Source organism: Pyxicephalus adspersus, chromosome 6 (assembly GCF_032062135.1).
Source record: "Pyxicephalus adspersus chromosome 6, UCB_Pads_2.0, whole genome shotgun sequence".
NCBI classification, from domain to species: domain Eukaryota; kingdom Metazoa; phylum Chordata; class Amphibia; order Anura; family Pyxicephalidae; genus Pyxicephalus; species Pyxicephalus adspersus.
Window position 1 is genome coordinate 8,685,125 of NC_092863.1, and position 22,495 is coordinate 8,707,619.

Sequence of the window (22,495 nt, forward strand, 5' to 3'; positions counted from 1 at the left end):
ATGAATGAGTGCAAGGATCTAAAATATTCATAATCACATTATTAAACAAGTCAATATCTAGGTTTGCATTTTAAGCCTAACGTAACCCAAATAAAGGTAAATTGTTTAAAGTTAATTTACATGAATATATTACATTTGAATCTACACCAATTCAGGAACCCATTGTGTAGCTGTGATTGGCTGTAGATGTGCACCCATTCTCATAGCCAGGACTCTTTAGTTTATTGTCAACAGATTAAGGTTCTATAATTGCTCACCACCTACTTCCTGCGAATACAAACCTGACTGTTCTTATGTTAATGCATGGCTTCCACTGTAATGCAAGGATCCTGGGAAATGCCATTTATTGTTCTTCCTTCTTTGAGTGTCTCATGGTTACATCTGATAAACCTCCCACTGGCTGAATGGAGAATTGAAGAGAATGGAGAATTGAAAGGCAAAAGCTGTGTTGCAATGTACATGAAACAGATATTTTGTCCACCATTTTGCTTCTATCGTAAAGTTGATTGCTATTTTTTTTTGTTGCCTTGTGTTTAGTTGTACTAAGGTCAGTAGGCCATCTTTTGTTAAAAATCAGTAATTTTGGGGGGCACCTGCTGGTTAAGCTTCAGGACTGCAGCTGCCCCAAACTCGGGCTTAAAATAATTCATTCCAAGCCCATAAGAACAACAATTTGCTTCTGGGGTTACACATAGAGTAAACTTCTTTTTAATGTCACCAAACAGAACATAAATGCAGATCTGGACTTTTGGGCCACAGACAGTCAGCAAGTATTCATCAAGATGTTGTTTAGCATTCACAAATCACAATCATCATTCACTACATACTATTTGATTATGACAATTACCTTCCCTGCAGGTGTCACTATTTTAGGACTTGCAGAAAAGATAATCAGTCATAAAGCGAAATACACGTGAGGAGCAATGACCCATCTTAGATGAGATTCTCAGTCTTGGGCTTCTCATGGTGAAAGCCATTACCTGAACAGCTATTAGACTTACATTCACAGGCTGAAGTAATCTACATGACTAACAAAGTGAGCTTGACCAGCACTAAGAAAATGTTGCTGTGAAACAAAAAATAAAAAGTCCATAATATTACAGCTGGTATTATCTAAACAACCATATGGATTAAAACAGTAACCTACGGATCACACAAAGATTGCTCCCTTTGTTTTCTTTGTGAATACATCAATTATTTCAAATGTTTTATTCAGCTTCTAAATTGTCAGCTCACCTTGAGAGAATTCTTTACAAAACGCTGAGGCAAAAATTAATTAGCAAACTAATTATTTGATGCATTTCCCAAAAGTTGGGGATGGTTTGAATGGAACAAAACATTACATGCCAGTTGCTCTATTAGTAAATGACGTGTAGACACTTGATACTAAATACTATTACACTTGCTTTTACTTGGTGTTTGGCCAGTTTTACTATTCGTATAGTTAGGTGATCTCTCCACTACTTGTTTCAACTTGGCAGCTTCCTCTGTTATCAACGTGTGTATTAGACAAAGGCTGCATATATGCATAGAAGTTTCATCTCTTGGAATGATCTTTTATGATCGTTTCAAGCGTGCGTTATACACACAGATCGGCTCTGTTCTATAGAGAGGTTTACTGTCTTCCCTTGACTTGTTTAGCACTTGTTCCGCATCGGTTGTTTATGGATTGATCCTGATGCAGTCGGAACACATCAGACCTGCATTGAAAATAGAACCACAATGCAACCACACAAGTTACCCCATTGCTCCTAATTGCAAAAATGTATTTTAGCCCATAGGCTTTAATATTTTATGAATTGATATTAACTGTATGGCCAGCATGGTGGCTCAGTGGTTAGCACTCTGTCCTTTGCAGCGCTGGGCCCAGGCTCCAATCTCTGGCAGGGCACTATCTGCATGGAGTTTGCAGATTCTCCCCGTGTTTACGTAGGTTTCCATCCACATTCCATAAACATGCAGTTAGATTAATTGGCTTTCCCCAATAAAAAATTTATCTTGGACTGTATGAAAGATTAACATACATAAAGACATTAACATATGACTGTGGGAGGGCCATTAGATTGTGAGCTCCATTGGGGCACAGCTAGTGACATGCCTATGGACATTTATAAAGTGCTGTGTAATATGTCAGCGCTATATAATGTATAATAATTACTGTACACGTTTTTTTTGTTTGGAAACAAGCAATCTTGTATAAAGTTTCTGGGCCTGACGCAGGAAATGAGGCCTGTTCTGTTTCTTGTGTGTTGAACAACAAACAGGTCATTGCACTCACTGCTCTTTAATCTAATTTATAATTTTTTTTAACAGAAAAATCGATCAGTGCACAGAAATGTCAGTATTTCCTTCTCAAAATATCTTAAGCACAACAAGATCCCTCTTCCAAGAAAAACGAAGCACAATATGGCCGCAGCCTGGACACAGCTGTTGCCCAGAATTGCTAAATGAGATGCAAATGAGAATCTCCATAGAGGATTATTTATTATGATCTGAGCTTTATACACAAACAGTGTGGTGTCTAGCAGAAAAGTATCATTAAAGAAACTTAAGGTAGACCATGAATCACAAGCATCTCCGCTGAAACCAGAGGGCAATGAGATGTTGCCTTGTTATATGGTAAACAAATGTTCCAAAGACAGTTAGGTTTATTCAAGATACAATGCAAGGACTAGCGTGCAGCATCCAAACAGCTCATCTTGTACTGGACTTGTCTCAGTAAAATGAATTGTGATTGGTTGATATGGGTTCCTGCATGCTGCTCCTTGTACCATTGATGGAAAAAACCCAGTTCCTGTTCCTAAACGTCTGCAATCATCATACGATTTTTCTAGATATAAACACTCCCATCTTCCTTTAATGGTACACTGCATGCTGTGATTGAGTGCTGCCTGCCACCGGGCACGTCAGTCCACTGGGTTATCGTAACTCTATAGGCCTGCAAGTGGTATTTTTTAATGGTCACCCCCAACCACTTATTTGTATACTGGGTCATTCAGATGAATAGCTATACTACATATAAGCAGTGGTAAATGAGGCCTAAAGATGTCTTAGTATATTTTATTTTACCAAGCACTAGGAATCTTGAACAGTTTTATTTCCAATGCACCAAAAATAATATAGCAAAAGACTGCTAAAACCCATTCTTGCAGCACATGAAACAAAACTTTTGTATTAAAGCTTTGTTAATTGTTTACTTAAATGAGTGTGTTATTTTGCCATGTTAGACACAATTAGTACTTACAGGGACTCGTCTCATAATTATATTACCTGTGTTCTCTGAGCAGCTGTGGTCCCATATGTACAGCCCTGATCGGAGGTATGCTGTTCTGCCGGAGCTGGATGTGCGCCATGTGATTTTAATAACACTTCACAAGTCACTGCTGGCAGCTTTTGTTGGCACATCTGACATTCCTGACAAGCAGCCAGATTCTTGGCAAAAGGCTAAAAAATGTCATATTGGTCCGCTCTGTGTAAAAGCTTCGAAAATACAGTTCAGTACGATATTTTAATGTCCAAATAGCTGGCATAAGACCTTTTTCCTCTGATCATTACACCACAATAAAGTCTAAAATGTTGCTTATATTTAAAAATATTTTCTAAGGAACCCACTTTTTTATGAAAAAAGCAAATAAAAATGACTGAATAATAATATTAATAGAACCTGTCACAAGCCCTTGACAGAAGCAGGCATTCACTAAAGGATAGAAGGGGAGGAAACCGCTGTCCAAGAACTCCCATGCAATATGTGGGCCAACAGCTTCTATCAGTGGCTTACGAATGTATGGTTTGCCCTTTTCAAGTATCCTATTAACATGGCCTTGTAATCCAATAAAGCTCCTAACTAAAGAAAACAATACAATTTGGAACATGCTGCAATGGACCAGGAGTGTGGACATTCAGTCAGTCTGGACTTAATCTGGTTCTTATATAAGGGGGGAGTTCATTTGAAGGCATTGATTGATAGCCCCCAGCCCAGCCATTCTCCACTAGGTTTCCTCCAGAGGTTCCTTGAGATTTTACCTTCCATTGGCTTGTGTCTGCATAGTTTATGAGCCAAAACCACTTGGCAAAAGGCATCAGCATGACACCGGGGATCATTTTATCTGTCTTTAGGGGTGACATTCAGACCACAACATTCTTCCAACTGACCTATATTGCAAGGAGCATTTTTCCCCACAGACACACAACGCTTTTTTTCCCCCCCGAGACCTGGAAATCATTGTATGGCTTCCTTTGGGGTACAAAGGTTGAGAAAGTCCCCTGTATGCCCTTAAGTTGAGATCATGTGACCACATGCCTACTGCAGCCTGTTACACAATACATGGGTACTTTTTTCCAAATTAGAAATGCCATTTGGTTTCAATTATTTCTAAAGCTCATTCATGTTAAAATACATTCTAATTGCGTCAAAACAAAAGGTTCTGCAGTTTTTTTAAGAAACGGGCACAGCCTGAGTAGAAGATCTGTCACTGCTAATATGGATGCAGTGGGACCCCTGCTCTGTGTATGGAAGCAGTGCTCTATCTGCAGAGGTCCTCCCCAATCAGTGGGTAGATGCGTTTTGAAAATTACAGAGCAATAGGTTGAAATCAGTTGGAAATGTGCTGTATAGGAGTGATAAGTAAGGGCTTTTTACAGGAGACTGCAATTAAGCAACATAAATATTTAATTTTTTTCTGTACGTCCTTTGTGACATATACAAGGCAAATGAGTTCACTTGTGGTCATCACTCCTGTGAGCTTGCTACTTCTTCTACCATAGTCAACATAAAGAAAATGAAAACTGCAGGGTCTGTTTTCATTACCAAGCATTTATAAGTAATAAACTTTTTCTAACATTGTGTATTGCACTGGGAATGCACAATACAAGGCATAGCATGGATTCACTTTAATACAATATCAGCAGCCTTGGAAGGTTTTACAAATACTGAGTAACAAGAGGTGCTGAATTTACCTTTCCGAAGTAAACCCTGCTCCCATCTCCCTATTTAATGTACAGTGCTGCGTAATATGTTGGCGCTATATAAATCCTGTTTAATATTAATAATAATAATAATAATCCCCCTCCATTGCTGCTTGCATAAACAAAGCCCTAGGTCTTTGCACACACAATATTTACCACAAGGTATCGCTTGCTAGTGTGTTCTCTGTCAGGTAGATATCACATAAATACATACCCAATGTTTTTGTATAGCAGCAAATGAAGGTATACCCGTGGGAAATTAGACATTTACCCCAAAAAATGCACAACTTCTGGCTATGACTGCAGGCCTGGCATCATACAGCTTTTAGACACAGTCATATGGACTGCTAAGCAGAACAAGAGAAATGTCATTAGAAAATTGATGGACACCAGACAAGCGAGATATATTATTGTCACAACTATCTTTAATAAACCCTGTTTCAACCCTTAAGTTAATGAATTTATCAGTTTATAACCCCCCTCCCCATTTACTATAAAAAAAACTTTTCTGTATTCAAATTCATTGGCTTAATATAATTTAAATATTGCTTTGTTGCACAGTTGTCATTTATACAAGTGTATACACCAATTTGTCTTACTTTTAACACACAATAACACAAGGTACATTAGGTTGGACATTAAATACAGATATTGTTAGCTTCATCGTGTATGTACACAAACCGCCGTACAGTATGCCGCTATTCAGATAGTTTGCAAAGAAAAAAAAAATACAGAAAAAAAAAATCATCAGTTTAAATTAGTTTTCCTTTTTTTTTTTTAAGAATTCACATTAAGTTTTATTTAAAATAAATTTGAGGACAGGAAAAGATGTAAGGTTATGATATATATTATTATTTAATGCCAAAAACTGTACCATTGCAAGGCAGAGAAGCCAAGACTTAGTATTCCATCATGTGTTTGCTGGTGACAATATGGCTGCACATTTGCTAAGGTTGCATCTAGGCTGGAAGAACATTCAACTGAACACTCTTGTTAAACTGTCAGAAATTAGAAAAATGTGTAGCCCATCACAGTACTGCCCAAACTGTTGTTCTTTTAAAGAGTCCAATAGACACTTTTCTCCTGAAAAATTAATTCACCTATGGTATTTAAATGTAAATTTAAATGTAAGTTATGCAGATATAAGTCTATTTAAAAATCATATCACCTGTAGAGCAGAGCTTGGACCAGAGGAGGGAGAAATATTCTGACAAGAAAAGAAGAGCATCAGAGTGCAGAAAGAGAACCTATCAGTCTGTTGCTTCTCTTTCATTGTTCAATCTCAGGTAGGGAGAGGTACAAAACCTTCATGACTACATTTGTCAAAGCTCAGGTCTACAGGTTGGATTTGACATTTGACAGAGCTCTATGAATATCAATAATATTTGCATACTTATACTTAGGAGGAAACAGAGAGATAGTATGGAGTGTGGAGTCAGAAGAAAAGGTCTGCACTACCAAATTGTTAGATGTGTTCTTTAGGTATGCAAATGTTAATTGGCCCTTAAAGTAAACCTATGCTTTGCTATGCTGTGCAAACAGGTTCATTCTGATGACTGCCCAACATTAACACATACTGACCTTTCCTACATTGTCCAATTGCTCTGTTTGGAAACCAGGAGCAAAGAGGAAACAGCCAGTATAAATTGTGACCATGTGTGGCCCATTGCCAAGCACCAGCACCGTCACGAGCAGGAGAGGAGGCAAATGATCCCCAAAGCCTAAGGGGGACTGTATCCTTGCCCCAGATGACCTGAATGGAGTGGCAGGCAAAGTATGTGCTGCAAGAGGGACTGGCCTTAAACTGGACCTGGCAAAGTTTGTTGTACGATTTATTCCTCTGGCACTACAGTGGAGAATATAGTATGTCAATATTACCATTACAATGTATAATATGTATAAACATGCAGCAGCATACAGATTTAAATTATTACATGAGCTAAATCTCTTTATCTGTGTTCCGTCATGGTGCCTTCTACCACTTGTTTTTTAAAATGTATACTACAGGGCCATCATTCTTATTTTTGCACCACTACTTAGTGCTCCCATTAACCTGGAACACCAATGCTTGTCCTGGTAGACTGACTTACAAACACCTTTAAAAATATCAGCAAAGTCAGATTTCATATTTTGAGCTGACAGTTCTTTTCAACCTGCAACAAAGCTATAATGCTACAAAGTCGATCAGACTTGTTTATATTAGAATCCCACAACTCTTTGAAAGCAGGGGGTTTTATAAGTGTATTAGCCTAAAGCAGTCTGAATTATTCTCTTACAAGCTATGGGTTACTGCACATAATTGTTCTTTACATCATATCAAATATGCTTCCACCATATAACTCTCTCAAAAGCTGTCTATTTCAATATGAATGACCTAAACTAGAGTGTTCTCACAAATTTGGGTGGGAAGAAGCTGTAGGTTGGAGGCGACCCCTATATCGCGACCCAACTTCTCAAGAGCCACCTAAAAGGAGCTGGGTGGTTACTGAGAAGCGTGATGGTGCCGGCTTATGGGGGCCAAGGAGAACACTGTAAAATAAAGAATGTGATACCTTTATCATTAGATTAGCAGCCAGTTATCTGCTTCTTGAACATAACTAGAAAAATATGACTGATTTAGTAGTGTATATAGATTATATACATACACACATTATATACACAAATGCAAAGACATAAAGCAGCATGTGGGTACGGTTCACAGGAAGAGTGTATTTGGTATTTATGAAAAAAAAAAAAGTTATGGATATTTTACATATGCGTCATCTAAAAAATTATATCGGTTTTACTCTTTTACTACAGAGGAAAAGTTAATGTGTGCAGTCATGCAGATGGATTGGGGGATCTAATATGGCAGCTATGGGGTTAGTAAACCTTAAACATTTCATTATGGGGCTGACAGCTGCATTTTGCACACTTTGTAGTGATTTTTGATAGTCAGACAGTCAGTGTATAACCACTACAGCATACACATTATTGATATTCCATGATAGTAAGGGCTATGGTAGTTGGGTACTGACCTCCAGTACAGCCACTGCTTTTACAGGTTCCAAATCAAATGAATTTGTTTTCTGCACAAAGCAGAATGAGACTAGGAGGACACATTGGCTGGATATCCCCCCGCTGGACTAAAAATGCCTTAAAAAAGAAAGGCTGGAGGACAATAGAAGGCTAAACTGACCTGCACAGTAAAGATCCGGAACTGAAAAGTCTGTAATAAATGGTGGCTTGGTGACTAGGTGATTACGACTTACCTTGCACATCTGGAGTTGTGTTTAATCTCTAGAAATATAGGTAGGGTTACCACCTTTTAACCTAACTTGCCTTCCTGTGTCTGTTAAGGGTAAAAAGATCATTAAACTGGAATCCACTGTGGCCTGCCTGTGCTAATCTCAAGGAATTATATTCTACAAGAAAACCTAAATATAAGGCTGGAAAAACTTCTATCATATTATTCTATGGTATCAAATCCACTCCATCACAACACACATTTAGGACTAAAGGAATAAACATCTATTTTCATTACAACTCTGTACAATATAGGTAAACATGGCTTAGAAAAACCAATATATTAGCAGTAATTGCTCTAGGCCAGCAGACAATGATTTATTCTCCACTAGGACTGTACACTGCTGATAGAAGCAGCACATCCTGCTGGCTATGAGACAGTACTACTCCCCATTATCATATGCAAACTTAGAGGTACTCATAAGGTTATTACTAGTGTGTGCTGAATCAACAAAAAATAAATACCCGCCAGCAGTCAACCAGGAGTGCTCTGAATATATTTAGAATCTGGTAGGAGGACCTGTTTTGGGACCCAATATAAATGTACTACATATATGCCTACTAATTTTGCATGAGGGGGAAAGGTTAGATGGAGCAGCTGCTAGGCTTCACCAAGTTCCACCAGACTACTTGTCATTGGCCACATCCCAATAAATGTCTATGGATTAAGCAGGTAATAAATTATTTAGTCTTGGAAATGCAAGCAGCAATCAGTAACTCTATGGTGCAGGCCAAAATCATTTTTGATCATCAGTACACCCAACATAGTACAAGAAAGATCTAGAGGATGAATATATGACTCTATACTTCAGCAGCCATGGGCTCATTACAGGTGTGGGAGAACTTGTGCTTTCATTAAAAAAAGTAGGACTCCAAAACTCAAAACAGGGCTCCAGTGGTCATATTGTTAGGCACACTGGTTACTTTGATTTGTCAACCACAAGGACAGAGTACAGAATTTATAAATATGGAGTAATATATTATGCATGTGTTCTCCAACACAATAAATGAGGAGGGAGGATTAGTATCATTCTCATTGCTAAATCCCTACTGAATAGATGTCCCATCAGTTCCCATTCTGATGACACATCAGGAAGTGAAAAAAAAACCTTCCCAAATGGCTATTTGGCACCTCCCTCCTTATTTGGGTGATAACTGTGAAAGCTAAATATACTCCTTCATTCCTAGGCCCGGTTGACCCAGATATTAAAGCAGAACTCTAGGTATGTGTATATATATATATGATAAAAATCAATTTACTCTATTATCTTATCACTAAAAATAAAATGTATCTAAAGATACTTTAGTAGCCTTAAATCTAACTAATTCTATCTTCATCTAATCTCCTGCACAGCAGGATTTAAGCTGGGGAGATCTGCACTGCAAACCATTTAAGCCCTACTGCATTGCCAACTCTGTAAATCCAACATATATCAGGCACTGGGGAAGGTATTTTGGCAGTTTACAGGAGGAGAAAGTCATAAGTACAATGGCATTAGCAGGCAGCTGACACAGAAACTTGGTTAATAAGTGACCAAGTAATATTACAATTTTTGTAGATATATTGTATGTTGAATAATTTATTGTATGAATTTAAGCAATGTGTTTAGCTGGAGTTGCTCGTTAAAATACCCTGAACAAGTATTAAACCAATGATGTTTAAACATCTGATCTGTATACTTGTTTCTAGTAAGGGACCAGTAAATCAACATGATAACCAGACAACGAGAAGTAAGAGACAGAAACCTCCATCTCTTTGCATGGAAATCTTTTCATAATTTGTAATAGCACAATAAATAAACAGTTGTACAGCAAAGCCCTTACTCAGCAAAGAGGTTGTCAAAGGCCAATCAAAACTGATATTTCAATTATGAGCTGATACTGGTGGTTGAAATGCTGTATTTGTTATTCTTTCGGACTGAACACAAATATTTCTTTTGAATTTTCATGGTATAGCCATGGTTTCCCCCTCAGCTAGAGAGTCCCCCATGAGATGGTTGTGGCACTGGGTGCTGCTGAGAACCCAGGTGCTAAGACCTCACTCCTAAAATCAGAGAAGTGGAGTAAGCCAATGGTCAATGTTTTGTACCTATATCAATTTACAATTAAAATATCAGTTTTGGAAAGTTAGTTATACACAAGGTTTTGCCCTGGTAGCTGGAGCTTCTATCCAAGAAGGACAGAGTGACAGGCAGGTATGTAATAATGGGTTCTAAATTTTAGATAAACACACACATGTGTTTATATATATATATCTTTATATATATATATATATATATATATATATATATATATATACACACATATATACACACACACGTTATGGTTAAAGGTTTCCACACTGCTAGCTACACTTGTGTGCCCTTTTTACACAGATATGTATGCTGGCATATACAAACTCATGCTTTCATTTTATTTCTTTTTGGCAACCCAAAATAGTTATATAATTAATTCCCTGATTGCTGAACAATAACGTTTCCTAAAATGTTTCCAAAAGAAAAAAAGAAAAAGGAGGTGCATATACATCTATAAATATATCTAAATGTACACCCGCTCCCCACAGACACAGTTAGCGAGCCGTAGCTCCGGTGCAAATGGCGACATGGTGTCAAGGTCAGATATGAGGAGTCCTGGGAGGGAGGAGGGAAAAAGGTAAGGGTGTCAATAAATGTCAGGACAGTCCGTAAAATTTCTATCAAAGTATCCTCCTGTGTAGATCCAGTCCGAAGCCTTAGTGTGTGCATTAGTTCCCTGTGTAAACCACCTGGAAAAGACAAAAGGGCGCAGTTTACAAGTAGAGCAATAGAGAACAAAATGCAGAGATCAACACTGAGGAGAGAAAGAGAGTACATCAAGTCATATGTTAAGTGTGGCTGCACGTTCATGGAAATCCTACCAAAGAAGCCAGTGGAAAATATGGGGGATGCTGGTCTAAAATGCCCAATTGTCCTCAACAAGCAGATTAGGCTGCAAGCTTCTTCTAAGTCTGTGACTACTAAAGCCAAAGACAGCAAAGCAACTAGAGCCTGTGTATGGTTACACCACAGCCAAGACATCTTATGTATGAAAATCACTTATGTGACCTTTCTCAAATGTCTGCTTTTCATAGCATCTACATTAACAAAGCCCAAATGAACTCTAATTACTACTGTAATGCTGAATATGTAATGTAATACAAATTGTAAGCCTGTATATAGTATATATATATATATACCGGTAGTATAATATTGCTATATATAGTAATACATACTTAGGTCTTTTATTTTGTTTTAAGTTCTGCAGCAATACCCTGTGCTGGCAGAGCTTGGAAAATCAGGCTGCTGCTCTCACATACAACCCGGGGGCTGCACAAGGAGCCGGTGGACTGGAGCAGCCTGCAGTGTGGGCAGAACATGGGGTTGCTGCTTGTGACTAACAGCAAAGCTCCCACTCCAAGCTGCTGCCTCCACAGCCTATTTTAATCCTCACTTTTTTATCAAAAATAAGGGGGTAGCATGTATATTTTTGTATATGCAGCCTGACTGCATTACACTAATAAATACAGTGGGTTCAGTTGGGCCTTAAACTAAGTTAGTTTAAAAAGAAAAGTCATACAGATGAAACAATATTTGCAATTGTTTCAGAGAATTCACTAGTCGACTGGCAAATATTACTGTAGAAAGTAATACATTTATTAAAACACAATTTGTTTTAATATTTAGCACTGGTGGGTGTGAATTAGAATGTCACAAATTTAATTTAAATATAAAAAGCTTTTTAGTACAAAAGAAAGGGACTATTTTTTGGGTCGCTGAAAAATACCGTAATGATGCCAAGTTTACTAAAACTATGGAAAATTTAGGGTCTAATTCAGTTAAAACTCTTTGGTGGCCCTAAGACACAAAGACAGAGGAGGGAAGGCAATAGGTAGTCTAACAAAATTATACATGTCTGAACAGAGAACAGACTCTGAACTCTCCGAATAGCAGGATGGATCGCAGTTTTCCAGAGAGCAGCTAGAGTCATGCAGTTTTAAATGCTGTGAGTTCATAGAATGTATTTGTAAATCCAATACCTTGTTCTCCATTCTTCATTTGTTTTAGCTCGTTCCCTTCTAGATGCCCTCTGCTTCTCTTCTAATCTTTCCTTCTCTTTACTAGCCTGATCTGAAAGGAGAAGGAAGATCATTCACATACAAAAGCGATCAAACCAATTCTATCTGCAGCACATACCCATAGAAATGAGAAAGGTGGACCCAGTATTTACCTAGATCCCCGTTCTCCATGTGTCTGATGTCTGGCCTTAATCTGCAGTCCGTGGGGGCCAATATTGCTTTCATGTCTTTGTCTATTTCATTAAGAGCCACAGCGAAATTGGTAAAGTTGTACATCTTAAAATGAACAAGTCAGAAAGTTAGCAAATGTAGTCATTCAATTCACAGGAGAAAAACTTAATCAAGTTTGGAATTGTTCTTTCATTATGTAATATAGCTATGCTAAGAGCTAAAATGATTACAGAATACAAATTAGGAATAAACAAAGATTCTGCGGTAACCTGAGTGGAGTTTGAAGGTCGACTACTAATCCTCCATAAAAGGGTACTGCCAGGTATGACCTGCACAGTCTCCTGGACTTCTGGCATATCATCAGCTTCATCAGTGTCTGGATTCACAGTTTCATCGTTCTGCAGGCAACAAGAATAGGAGAAAATGAATAATTTATTTTTTACTTCGCAGCTCCCAGCTAGTCTTGGTGGTCTGATCTCTCCTCCTCTTCAACCTGCAAATAAGATATGAGAGATAGTCCAGCGCGGATACCCTTATGTCTCCTATGTGCTGTATAAAATACATAAAAATATTTAGGCTGCAATACTCACCTAAACAAAATTCCACCCTATAGTACTTCTTGGCCACAAGACTCCCTTTTCATTGGTAAATGTCAGCAAGAATGGGGATTCTTCTGTAATAGCCCCTCCTAATTGGACATCACTATGACCCCTCTTTTATTTACTAGTTAGTAGAGAGAATGGCACTGATGTGTCACGTCAAAGTTGCTCCTAAGCCCCCCATCCTTATATAGAGCATGATGGTGCAAGACGTGGCACTGATTTCATTACATCAGTGCGGCTCTATGCATCAGTGGAAACTGCCCATCGTGGAAAAAAGGGAAAAATAGAATAACTCTGCAGCATCACTTAGCATAAAGATTTTTGAAAAGTTAAAAAAAAAAGAATAAATACAACTAGTAGGAGTTACCAGAGGTAGAGCAGGTAGCCTGGAGTTTGGATATAAGAAGCTTAACCTTATTTCTTCATGAGAACCTAATTCCTCTATTCTTTACTCTTTGGAATGAGTCTGACTAGTCAAGTATTAACCCCAAGTCTTGACAGTGTCTGTGCCAAATCTTTTGTTTCATTTAGCTTTTGGAAGTGTCCGAGTTGCTAGTTATTCTGCCTTTAAAATAAATCCAGGTGGTCTTTCATTTTCAGTCCTGGTAAAGACAGCAGGTGAAGTTTTACTCAACCCTCTCACCTGTTTGTTTTTCTTCGGTTCACCTCCCTTCTTTTCCGATTTCTTGTAAGCCTCAAATGTGGCGGGATCTACACTCCACAAGCACTCTGTCCACTTCCCGTATATCATACATAGTTTCTTTTTGCTATAACAAAAAACAACATCATGTATTAATGTGATGAATGCTGTGGAAAACGGTTCAGTCAATAATGATCAACAGAAAATAATCCTCCGAACATTTATTTTGTGAAATTAGACTGCAGTAAATTATAAAATAACATTATGATAAACCAGTAAAGGATGCAGTATTTGCTGGATCACATTACCATATTTTGTTCACTTGTCCCCAGCCACTTCCTTCCCCTTACAGCAGAGATCCCTCTGACATAATAACAGAAAGTCAAGTTATTAAAGTGGCTAAAAGATGAAAGTACTGAAGTACCCAGACTAAGCTTGAGCAATAAAATTGATTTGGGCAGCAGTGTTCAGAGCCTGTCAGTCAAGCCTTGACTTCCCACTAACATAAACAAATAAGAGAGCTCTGGGCTATGGCAGAGAGAGGGATCTCATCTGTCCCTTCCAGAAGGACTTCTCTAGTAAGAAGTCAAGGCCAGATGCACTGTCCATCAACTGGATGTTGACAGAACATGTCTGTTGTGTGGGTGAATGATGAATACTCAGGGCCAGCATGTCATGCTGCAAGCTATTAATAAGACAGATTGGGCAGGATCTAATAAATGAGTTCACATTACACATTTTTCTCCTTTGCTATTTCACAAAAACAAAAAATATCTAGATCAATTCGCAAGTATCTGAGGCACAAGATTGATTACTTGACACCTGGATCAGTGCACCCTAGTAATAAAAATAAAAACGAACTGTTTTGATGCTCCTTAGCTTTGGGCAAGTTCATGCCAGCAACCTTGAAATCAGCATTTCTTTACAGCACATGCCACAAATGCAGTGGAAAGGATGCATGAAACGAAAGGTAAAGACTCGATGCAATGATTAGTGGTGTCATGTTTAAGAGGGATCAAAATGTATCTGTTCAAGGGGACAATATAGCTTTAGGATCTAGTTCTGATATTCTGCATTACCTGTTAGAAAAAACCCTGCTTCACTTTTATGTGATATTGCGAGAGTAGGAAACATGGGGCAGACTAAGGAATTGTTAAAGCCCCTGTTATGTTGTTACTCTCTCTTTTTCCAGGTGACCAATGTCTCTGAGATAGAAAATGGTTCATACACCATGGAGAATGGATGAATGTGTAGGTCACTTCCCTTCCTTTCTTTTGTGACAGCACTTTTACATGAGGACAAGGTTAAATGGCTAACAATTCAGAACTTACACAAGGTTTTTTGTCCTTACTCCCAAGAGCTGAAAAAGGAGAAAAAAATGAATAAGTGCAGATTGTGAGGGGTGGTAGATGTTACTGATAACCTCTTGCTTTTTCTTGTTTTCTTGGTCAAGGCACAAGCTTTTTTTTTTTTACCTCTGTTCAATTGTAATTGCTAGAGTAAGCTGTCATAAGTGTCAGGAGAGCGTGTCATTTTGTTGGACTGCTTCTATGAATCATCAGTGAAAGTTTTTCTTTCCCACAAATAATTGATTGATCCAATCATCATGACTCTGCCAAAATTTAAAATTGGCCACGCTAAAGACAAAAGTAACAGTTGCTCCGTAAAGTGAGAGGCCCAAATGAAAGCTTTCAATGTCCATCATTTTTGACATGACATTGGCCGGTTTATGGGCACCACTATTCTAATATAGTTTAGGAGAAAAAAGAAAAAGCTATTCAGGTAAGTACTTACTTCTTATCTTGAATATGTCCTTCTACTCTGTGCAGCTCTTTTCCAAATAGGCCACAGGGCTTGAAGTTCAGGACACATTTATCTCCCGAGCTGGAAAAAAACACACAAACCCCTGTTTAAAGAACTGGGCTGAGCTTTATTTGCATCTAAACTGGACACCTAACTCAATACCAAAGTCATTTCACTGAGAGTTTATTCCCTGAAAATAATCACTGTTATGATTTCTCCATACTGACATACACATGTGAAAGAATACAGAAAATAGTGACTGTGTGGCTGTCACCATCCTTGTGTGTGTCCCTGTTATCAATTAGAAGGAGCAGACACAGTATTGCTTACACCGAGATCCAATAATCTTGAAAACAAACTATATTGGATTTGGGTAAATTTATTTTTTAACATTTGTAAATTTAGAAAAAAGTGCTTTATATTTATTTTTTACAAAAAAAAAATTATTTATTACACCCATGATTGCAGAAAACTATGGGTTTTCCAAAGAAAGGTCAAGGCATAAATTGTTTTCTTTCAAACAAGTTTTCTCTGATTGAAATTTTCTACAGCAGGAGGGAGACAGTCATGGCTCTGACTCTATGTTTGAGTGTGTATCTTTATGCTTGGGATACTGTTCTGTAAACAATGGGATTTATTCAACAGATAGGGATATAAAATTACATGTTAAAAAGACAATGCTACACCACCTGGCTAAATATGGAAATATTCACATGCACTTTATGCTTACTATTAATTTACATTGTACTTCTTCTTTTGAAGATATCATATTCAAAACCACTATACATTATTTTGAAGAAAGTGTGTACAGGGACAACAACCTACTTAAGATATTCATTCTACGAGAAGGAGAGGATTACATTGCATGGCCAAAAGATTGGGTAAACCTGACCCATTACACACAAGGTTTTAGTGAAAAACGTAATAATACCTTGACGGGGGGTGCAGAGGTTTATTTTATGTTACCTGTGGTTTACAATCTCCACTGTGCCATACTGCTCTATCCACAATTTCCCGATGATCACATTGTGCACACAGCAGGTGGGATTTGTCCATGTAAAGACATCTTTGTGCCTGCAAAGGAATAATGAGACAACAGCATGTGTAAATGTTTTATTATCCAAACCTGTATAGTATTTTTTTAAGGATCTCAGTGTGGTCCAAAAGGCATAGCCTGGTTTAGAATAAAAGAGATATGGTCTGGGAAAGTAATACCTCTGTTGGATGTATTCCAATGATCCCTCAATAATGTTTCATGAATACATTTGCTCAACATTCTTCTACAAGTAAAATAATAGCTTGATAGGTATAGATATAAGTTTCTTATTTTACATTCTTCTTCATTTTATATATTCTCTTTGGTGATGCACTGATACATGAAACTACAGTATTAGTTTATGAAGGTAAAGATACATTTTCACATCAAACTTTGCTTGCTTAATCTAGTGTGGATATAGAGACATTTATCTAGCCTATAAATGTAGAATGCCTTTATTAAATGTGGGCTTCTTGGTCAAATTCCTCCCTATTTTCAAACTTACTTGAGCAGCTCCAGGGTGATGGTTCCCCGGGGTTCAGCTTCCACGCTCTTACCCCAAAACTTCAGCTTTGGATAAATAGAACCATGAAAGATATAATCTTTATTCAGGCCTTCGGCATAAAAGGCACTAACGGGAGGGTGATGGCTGACTTGCTCAGATACGAATCGAAAGCCCAGGTCTTCCCTGCAAAAGACAGTATATCAATCATTTGGAATGGCCTGGGTCGGTCCTCATTTATTAGGACTCAGGACATCAGAACTTACCTAAACAGTTCGTATGTTTCTCCGAGAAGTGGGTTAAATGGTTTGCCAGTCCTCTCCCATTGAGATGCCACAGCAGAAACAGCAAAGGCTGCCACAGACTGGAAAGGATAAAAAAGAAGGAAAAGAAAACATCAAATATAAGAAAATAAAACGTATCTAAGAAGAAAATAGGATGGCTTGAAATTTTAAATACAAACAAGTAACACTTATCCAAACATTCCTTCCAATGGAAGAGCAATTAAGTTACAAATCAGCAACTCTACAGCACCCAACACCCTTGCTATGATGTTCCTGTGTCCACTAACCCATGTGAACATCATGGCTACCAAGGAGCTACATAGAAAAGCTCCAACAGCTTTTTTCCTGATTTAGACTTGGAAAATGTGTTGGAGGCATGGCTAAAATGTAAGGGTCTGTACATATATTTTAGCAGCTGGACACCAAAAAAACATGTTATAGGGCATGGCAGAATATGTAACAATGGTATTTAGAATGAAAATATAGGTTTATAACATAGTTAGTAATTTACAGTGGAATCCACTTCAGTAAAGTCCCCAGAATCCATAGCTTACAGCATGCAACTATCTGTGGGTTGTTTTTTTAATAAGCAATACACATTATCTTACAGTCATTATATCAGTCGGTGTTATTCTCTGCTGTGAAAGCTGCAGCAACGTGCCAGCAATTCCTGTCACTCTGAGTAATTGTGGTGACATTTCACTTTCAATGGAGAAGCATATGAAAGGTTAGGCCCTCCCCACTACTTGCTGGATCTCTGTTTCCTGGCCACAAGGAACTTCCCGAGTGTTGAGGAAAGCCACAGAGTCTATCCCGATGCAGCATCCATGCTATGTTTTTTTTTATGCTAAAATATTTATATATTGCGCTTCATTATGTGTTTGCCTATGCTGTGTTTTCTACATGTTTTTTTCAAAATGTTTTAAATAAAATGCATATATAAAAGTAAACCTGCCATAGCTGACCTCCACAAGTTGGCTGGCAACTTTATTGATTCTTTTTCATCTTTCTGATTCATTGACATGGGACGTGTATTCAGGCAGTAAACTCAGAACATGTGGTCTGTGTACTTTTTTGGGGTCAGTGACTCAAAAACTCAAACTGAAACCCACACAACAAGAAATGTTCATCTACATTCAAAAGAAAATTTTGAACTAGACAGTGGAAAATGTCCAGTAACAAAGAAGGGCCTTACTGATGAACTCAGTTCAGCCTGCTAAAAAGAAACAAAAGAAAAAAGCCAGCTGGTAATGGCCAAACTGCCTTCAGCATACTGGAAATTCCAGATGTAGGTGTAGCTACCTAAAAATACCTTCCCTAATCATTTTGTTTGCACACATTGCACAGGGAGCCACATGCATGATACACTGATGAATTAGACTACATGAGGTTTGTCATTACCAATGAGATTGCAGTGATTATAATTCTACTAAAGGCTAGAACATATAACAATACCAGATTATTTGCTGCATTTCTCAAGTTTTTATTTAAACAACCGCTGCAGTCAGTGATGTTAATGCTTTCCAGGGAACTACAGCTACAGCAGCTATAAAAATATTTTAAAAAATCACACAAGAGTTGTCCTCTTCTAGCCTCCAGATCTGAGCACCACGCCTGAAATACTTTCATGCGTGCTCCAAATTCCTCCGTAAAATCCCAGGCATGCTGCCACTCTATTTGTGGAAAGATGTTCATTCCGGAGCCTCTTTCACTACTGTGGGAACAACTGCACTTTAAGTGTATCCAGAGCAAGCTTATCCCGGCAGTGCCCAGTTTCATTCAGATTATGTAAGCTGTAATCGCTTGGGCCACTTGATCATCCCCAAAAATGCCAGGATGAAAAGATCAATGCTAAAGGCAAACAAATATTCATGTTTTATGTAGAATGTCATTTGAAATATAACTACAGAAATTAAAAAAGTTTTTTTTTGTTTTTTTTTTAATAGTAGTATGTCATTATGGGTATGATGCAATTTTCAGTGTAGGGTGTCCATAATCTCCTGCTATTACAAGGTAACTAGAAGATTATATACAAATCCAGTAATTCAGTTTCAATGCACGTGAATTAAATGAAGTTGGAAGTTGTCCCCAAAGTTTACTCTATCTAAGTCTCCTCCTTTTCTTCATAAACCACTTATAGTTAGTAGGAGTAAAATGCAGAACCTGTAAAGAAAAAGTTACGGTTTATACCTACCCTCAGTTCTGTCTTCACCCTGCAGTGCCTAGGAGGGGAACACATAACAGTCTTTCTGATTAGATCCTGGAATATAGAGAGTTGCTGGACTGGCTGGTGAGGGTTAGCATTCAAAGTGTGTAAGTTTTGCTATCCCAGGCCAAACTGCAAAGTGTTGGGATGTTTATGAGGTTTGACAGCAAAACTTTAAGCGGCTCTGCTTAAAGCTGGCGCTACCCTGTGGTAAGAGGGCAGCATGCAGGGTTTGAACATCACCTCTTACAGCACAAAAAGAGCTAAGTCTGCTGGAAAACATATGCGTGTACATGTCAGATACTGACCTGCATCCTGAGTAGCGGATCTGTGCAGGAGCAGGCCTTGTTGATCAGGTATGTGTGCTCCATGTATTCCGTGATCCTCTGCAAGAAGCTCAGGGGCTCGTTAAAAACAATTGGCATTGTGATTTTTGACAGTTCCTGCAGGCCGGGAGAGGAAAAAAGAAAAGAAGGTTAGAGGGAGAGGGTGGGTCACAGAACTGAGTAATTTGTTGCTGCCGCAAGGGTAATGCAGGCAAATTAGACAGAAAAACATATTCATGAAAGGAACATTGGCTTATCAGCAGTGTGAATCTATCATTTCTTGTATTTGCTAAATACTAACAACCATTGAGAGTGCTGCGGGTTTGGGTCTATAGGTATTGAACCCACCGAGTGGGTACAAAGTGTAAACATTATCACTTGTGTGCAAGTGTGTGTACAGTGAATACCAGTGACATGTTTCATTCAGAAACCTTTATTCCTTGTAGAAGCGTCTGGAGGTTTTTCTGCATTCACGGACAGCTTCTCATGTGTATGAAGTCAAATTGCAATTAATTTTTTCGTAGATCCTGTGAATATATTTGTAGCAGGAACTGAACCGAAAAAAAGCAATGAGTAGCAGGCTGCGATAACCCATTGTACACATATTTAGGCTGTCAGGTGCATTTTGCTTGCAGCTTGACTCTCTTCTGAGATACATTTGATCACCTTTGGAGCTGTATAGAACTGCCTTTGTATGGCAATGACTAATATGGGAAGCACAACAATTTAAATAAAAGGCCATTCACACAGGCCCTAAAACCACCCTAATGGGTGCCACCATATTGCCCAGTAGTTAAAAGAAACTAGGAGGAGGTTAGAATTAAATCATTTTCTATTACCACCACCCAGCTTGTTCTCTTATTTATCATGCAGCAATTATTCTGGAGTATGAAATCAGGAGGAGATGTAATGAGTGACCGCAAGGGAGCAACATTAAAGCAACCCTAATGCATGGCAATCACTTAATATTCAGATCATTCTATAGTATTCTATAGTTTTAACTAAACAAATATATCCCCCAAAGGGCTGCTAAAAAAAAAGGCTAGTGTGAGAAAGAAAGACCTGTCTCCCCAAATCTCAGGATTGTTTCTGATTAATGATCCTAGCCAGGTTATCTACAGCGCAGTACTACTGAAGGAGCGATGTTCATTTAGAGATGGACAGAATTCTAATCTAATGCCAAATAGTGTGGCACTGTTCACATGACCAATACAAGAGCATGACAGAACTCCTGGAATTTTCAGATTATTTCAGAAATCTGTAGCTTTAATTATCCGTATGTAGGGGACATTCAAAGTATTTGGAACTCTGCGGGTCTACTTTTTGCTGATCGCTCTCACATAGACATAATAAAAGAAAACATACCATCATGCTAGCTTAATGTGCCAAGATTTTCCACAACACAGTGCTGCTGTTCTAGCACTTTGAATACAGCTTTGTAAATGATGTATATTAATCAGCCTTGTCTCAGCACCGTAGGTCCAAGACTTTGTTTTGGAACAAGCAAAAATCTCATTCTACAAGGGGTGTGAAGCGAGAAAGCTCTGCTGGGTTTAATTACACGACATTATTTAATGTACAACAGAAGGAACATAACAGGGAATGGGCACAAGCAGCCAGGTGCCATCAATCTGTTTGTTACGTAACATGGAGATTAAAATTCAATACTGAACAGTCTGCTTCTAAAGAGCTTTCAAACACACAAAATCTGCCACCTGTCCTTAAGAGCCAAACACATTTAAGTTATTGGAGTCTATTTCAGTTGGCATTTCATGTATTTTGTTTTCTGTCTTCTGGGAAACCAGCCATGGCACACAAAAAATTTTCTGTAAAACCAATACTCTATGCTGGGCAACAGTCACTTTCCCTTACACCTCTACAGGATCCCCAGATATCTGCTGTGTCCATAGGGAGATATTTCAGTTTTACTTGCTGCCATAAAATGTCATGCTTATACAGCCAATGGGTGCAAAATCTGCAAAATGGGAATCAAGTTATCTTTAAAGTAAAACCTTCCCTATCGTCTGTAGCTGCAGTAACTGTAGAGAACTTCTTCCTTAAAATTCCCAGCAGAAATATTGTCAGACTTACGAGCCCAATGCATTTCTTTAATATGCTCCACACGCTGAAATTATTTCTAGAGATCATGGGAGCCGGCAGTGTGGTCCTAAAAGACAATATATCAAATATTAGAAATACAGGCACATGTAACAGAGCACACAAGAACAAAAAGCATTTTTCATCATGTTCAGGTCTCAATTGAGGTAAAGGGAAGCAGGCATTTTTCCCTTGTGCTTGATTAAACTCCAGGACTTCCTGGGGAGTTTCAAGGCATGTCCAAGCCAGTAAAAAGAAAATCACAGCAGCACTGGCTAGGCTGGCTATAAAATATTGGCTTGAATATTTCTATAAAATATTCAAGCCAAATCCAATGGCACCTCTTGAACTACCATGCTCCTCATTGCGTCCAGTAATCTGCACTGCACCAATATTTTAGATCCTTGCACTCATTCATTTATTATGAATATTTTAGATCCTTGCACTCATTCATTAATTATGAATATTTTAGATCCTTGCACTCA

The 22,495-nt window shown here is 38.2% G+C and overlaps 1 protein-coding gene across 2 annotated transcripts in view; it reads right to left on the bottom strand.

Annotated features, from left to right (window-relative positions):
• Positions 1 to 4,793: 4,793 nt before the first annotated feature.
• OSBPL2 (oxysterol binding protein like 2) overlaps positions 4,794 to 22,495 on the bottom strand; it is a 74,277-nt gene continuing 56,575 nt past the window's right edge. For both annotated transcript variants that reach the window (XM_072414453.1, XM_072414454.1), the window contains exons 4-14: positions 22,005 to 22,080; positions 19,896 to 20,030; positions 17,364 to 17,461; positions 17,101 to 17,283; positions 16,526 to 16,633; positions 15,551 to 15,640; positions 13,760 to 13,883; positions 12,784 to 12,912; positions 12,496 to 12,619; positions 12,305 to 12,395; positions 4,794 to 11,014 (exon numbers count right to left, since the gene is read on the bottom strand). In XM_072414453.1, the coding sequence (XP_072270554.1) occupies positions 10,912 to 11,014; positions 12,305 to 12,395; positions 12,496 to 12,619; positions 12,784 to 12,912; positions 13,760 to 13,883; positions 15,551 to 15,640; positions 16,526 to 16,633; positions 17,101 to 17,283; positions 17,364 to 17,461; positions 19,896 to 20,030; positions 22,005 to 22,080 (1,261 nt within the window). In that variant the 3' untranslated portion in view covers positions 4,794 to 10,911. The remainder of the gene's footprint in view (positions 11,015 to 12,304; positions 12,396 to 12,495; positions 12,620 to 12,783; positions 12,913 to 13,759; positions 13,884 to 15,550; positions 15,641 to 16,525; positions 16,634 to 17,100; positions 17,284 to 17,363; positions 17,462 to 19,895; positions 20,031 to 22,004; positions 22,081 to 22,495) is intronic.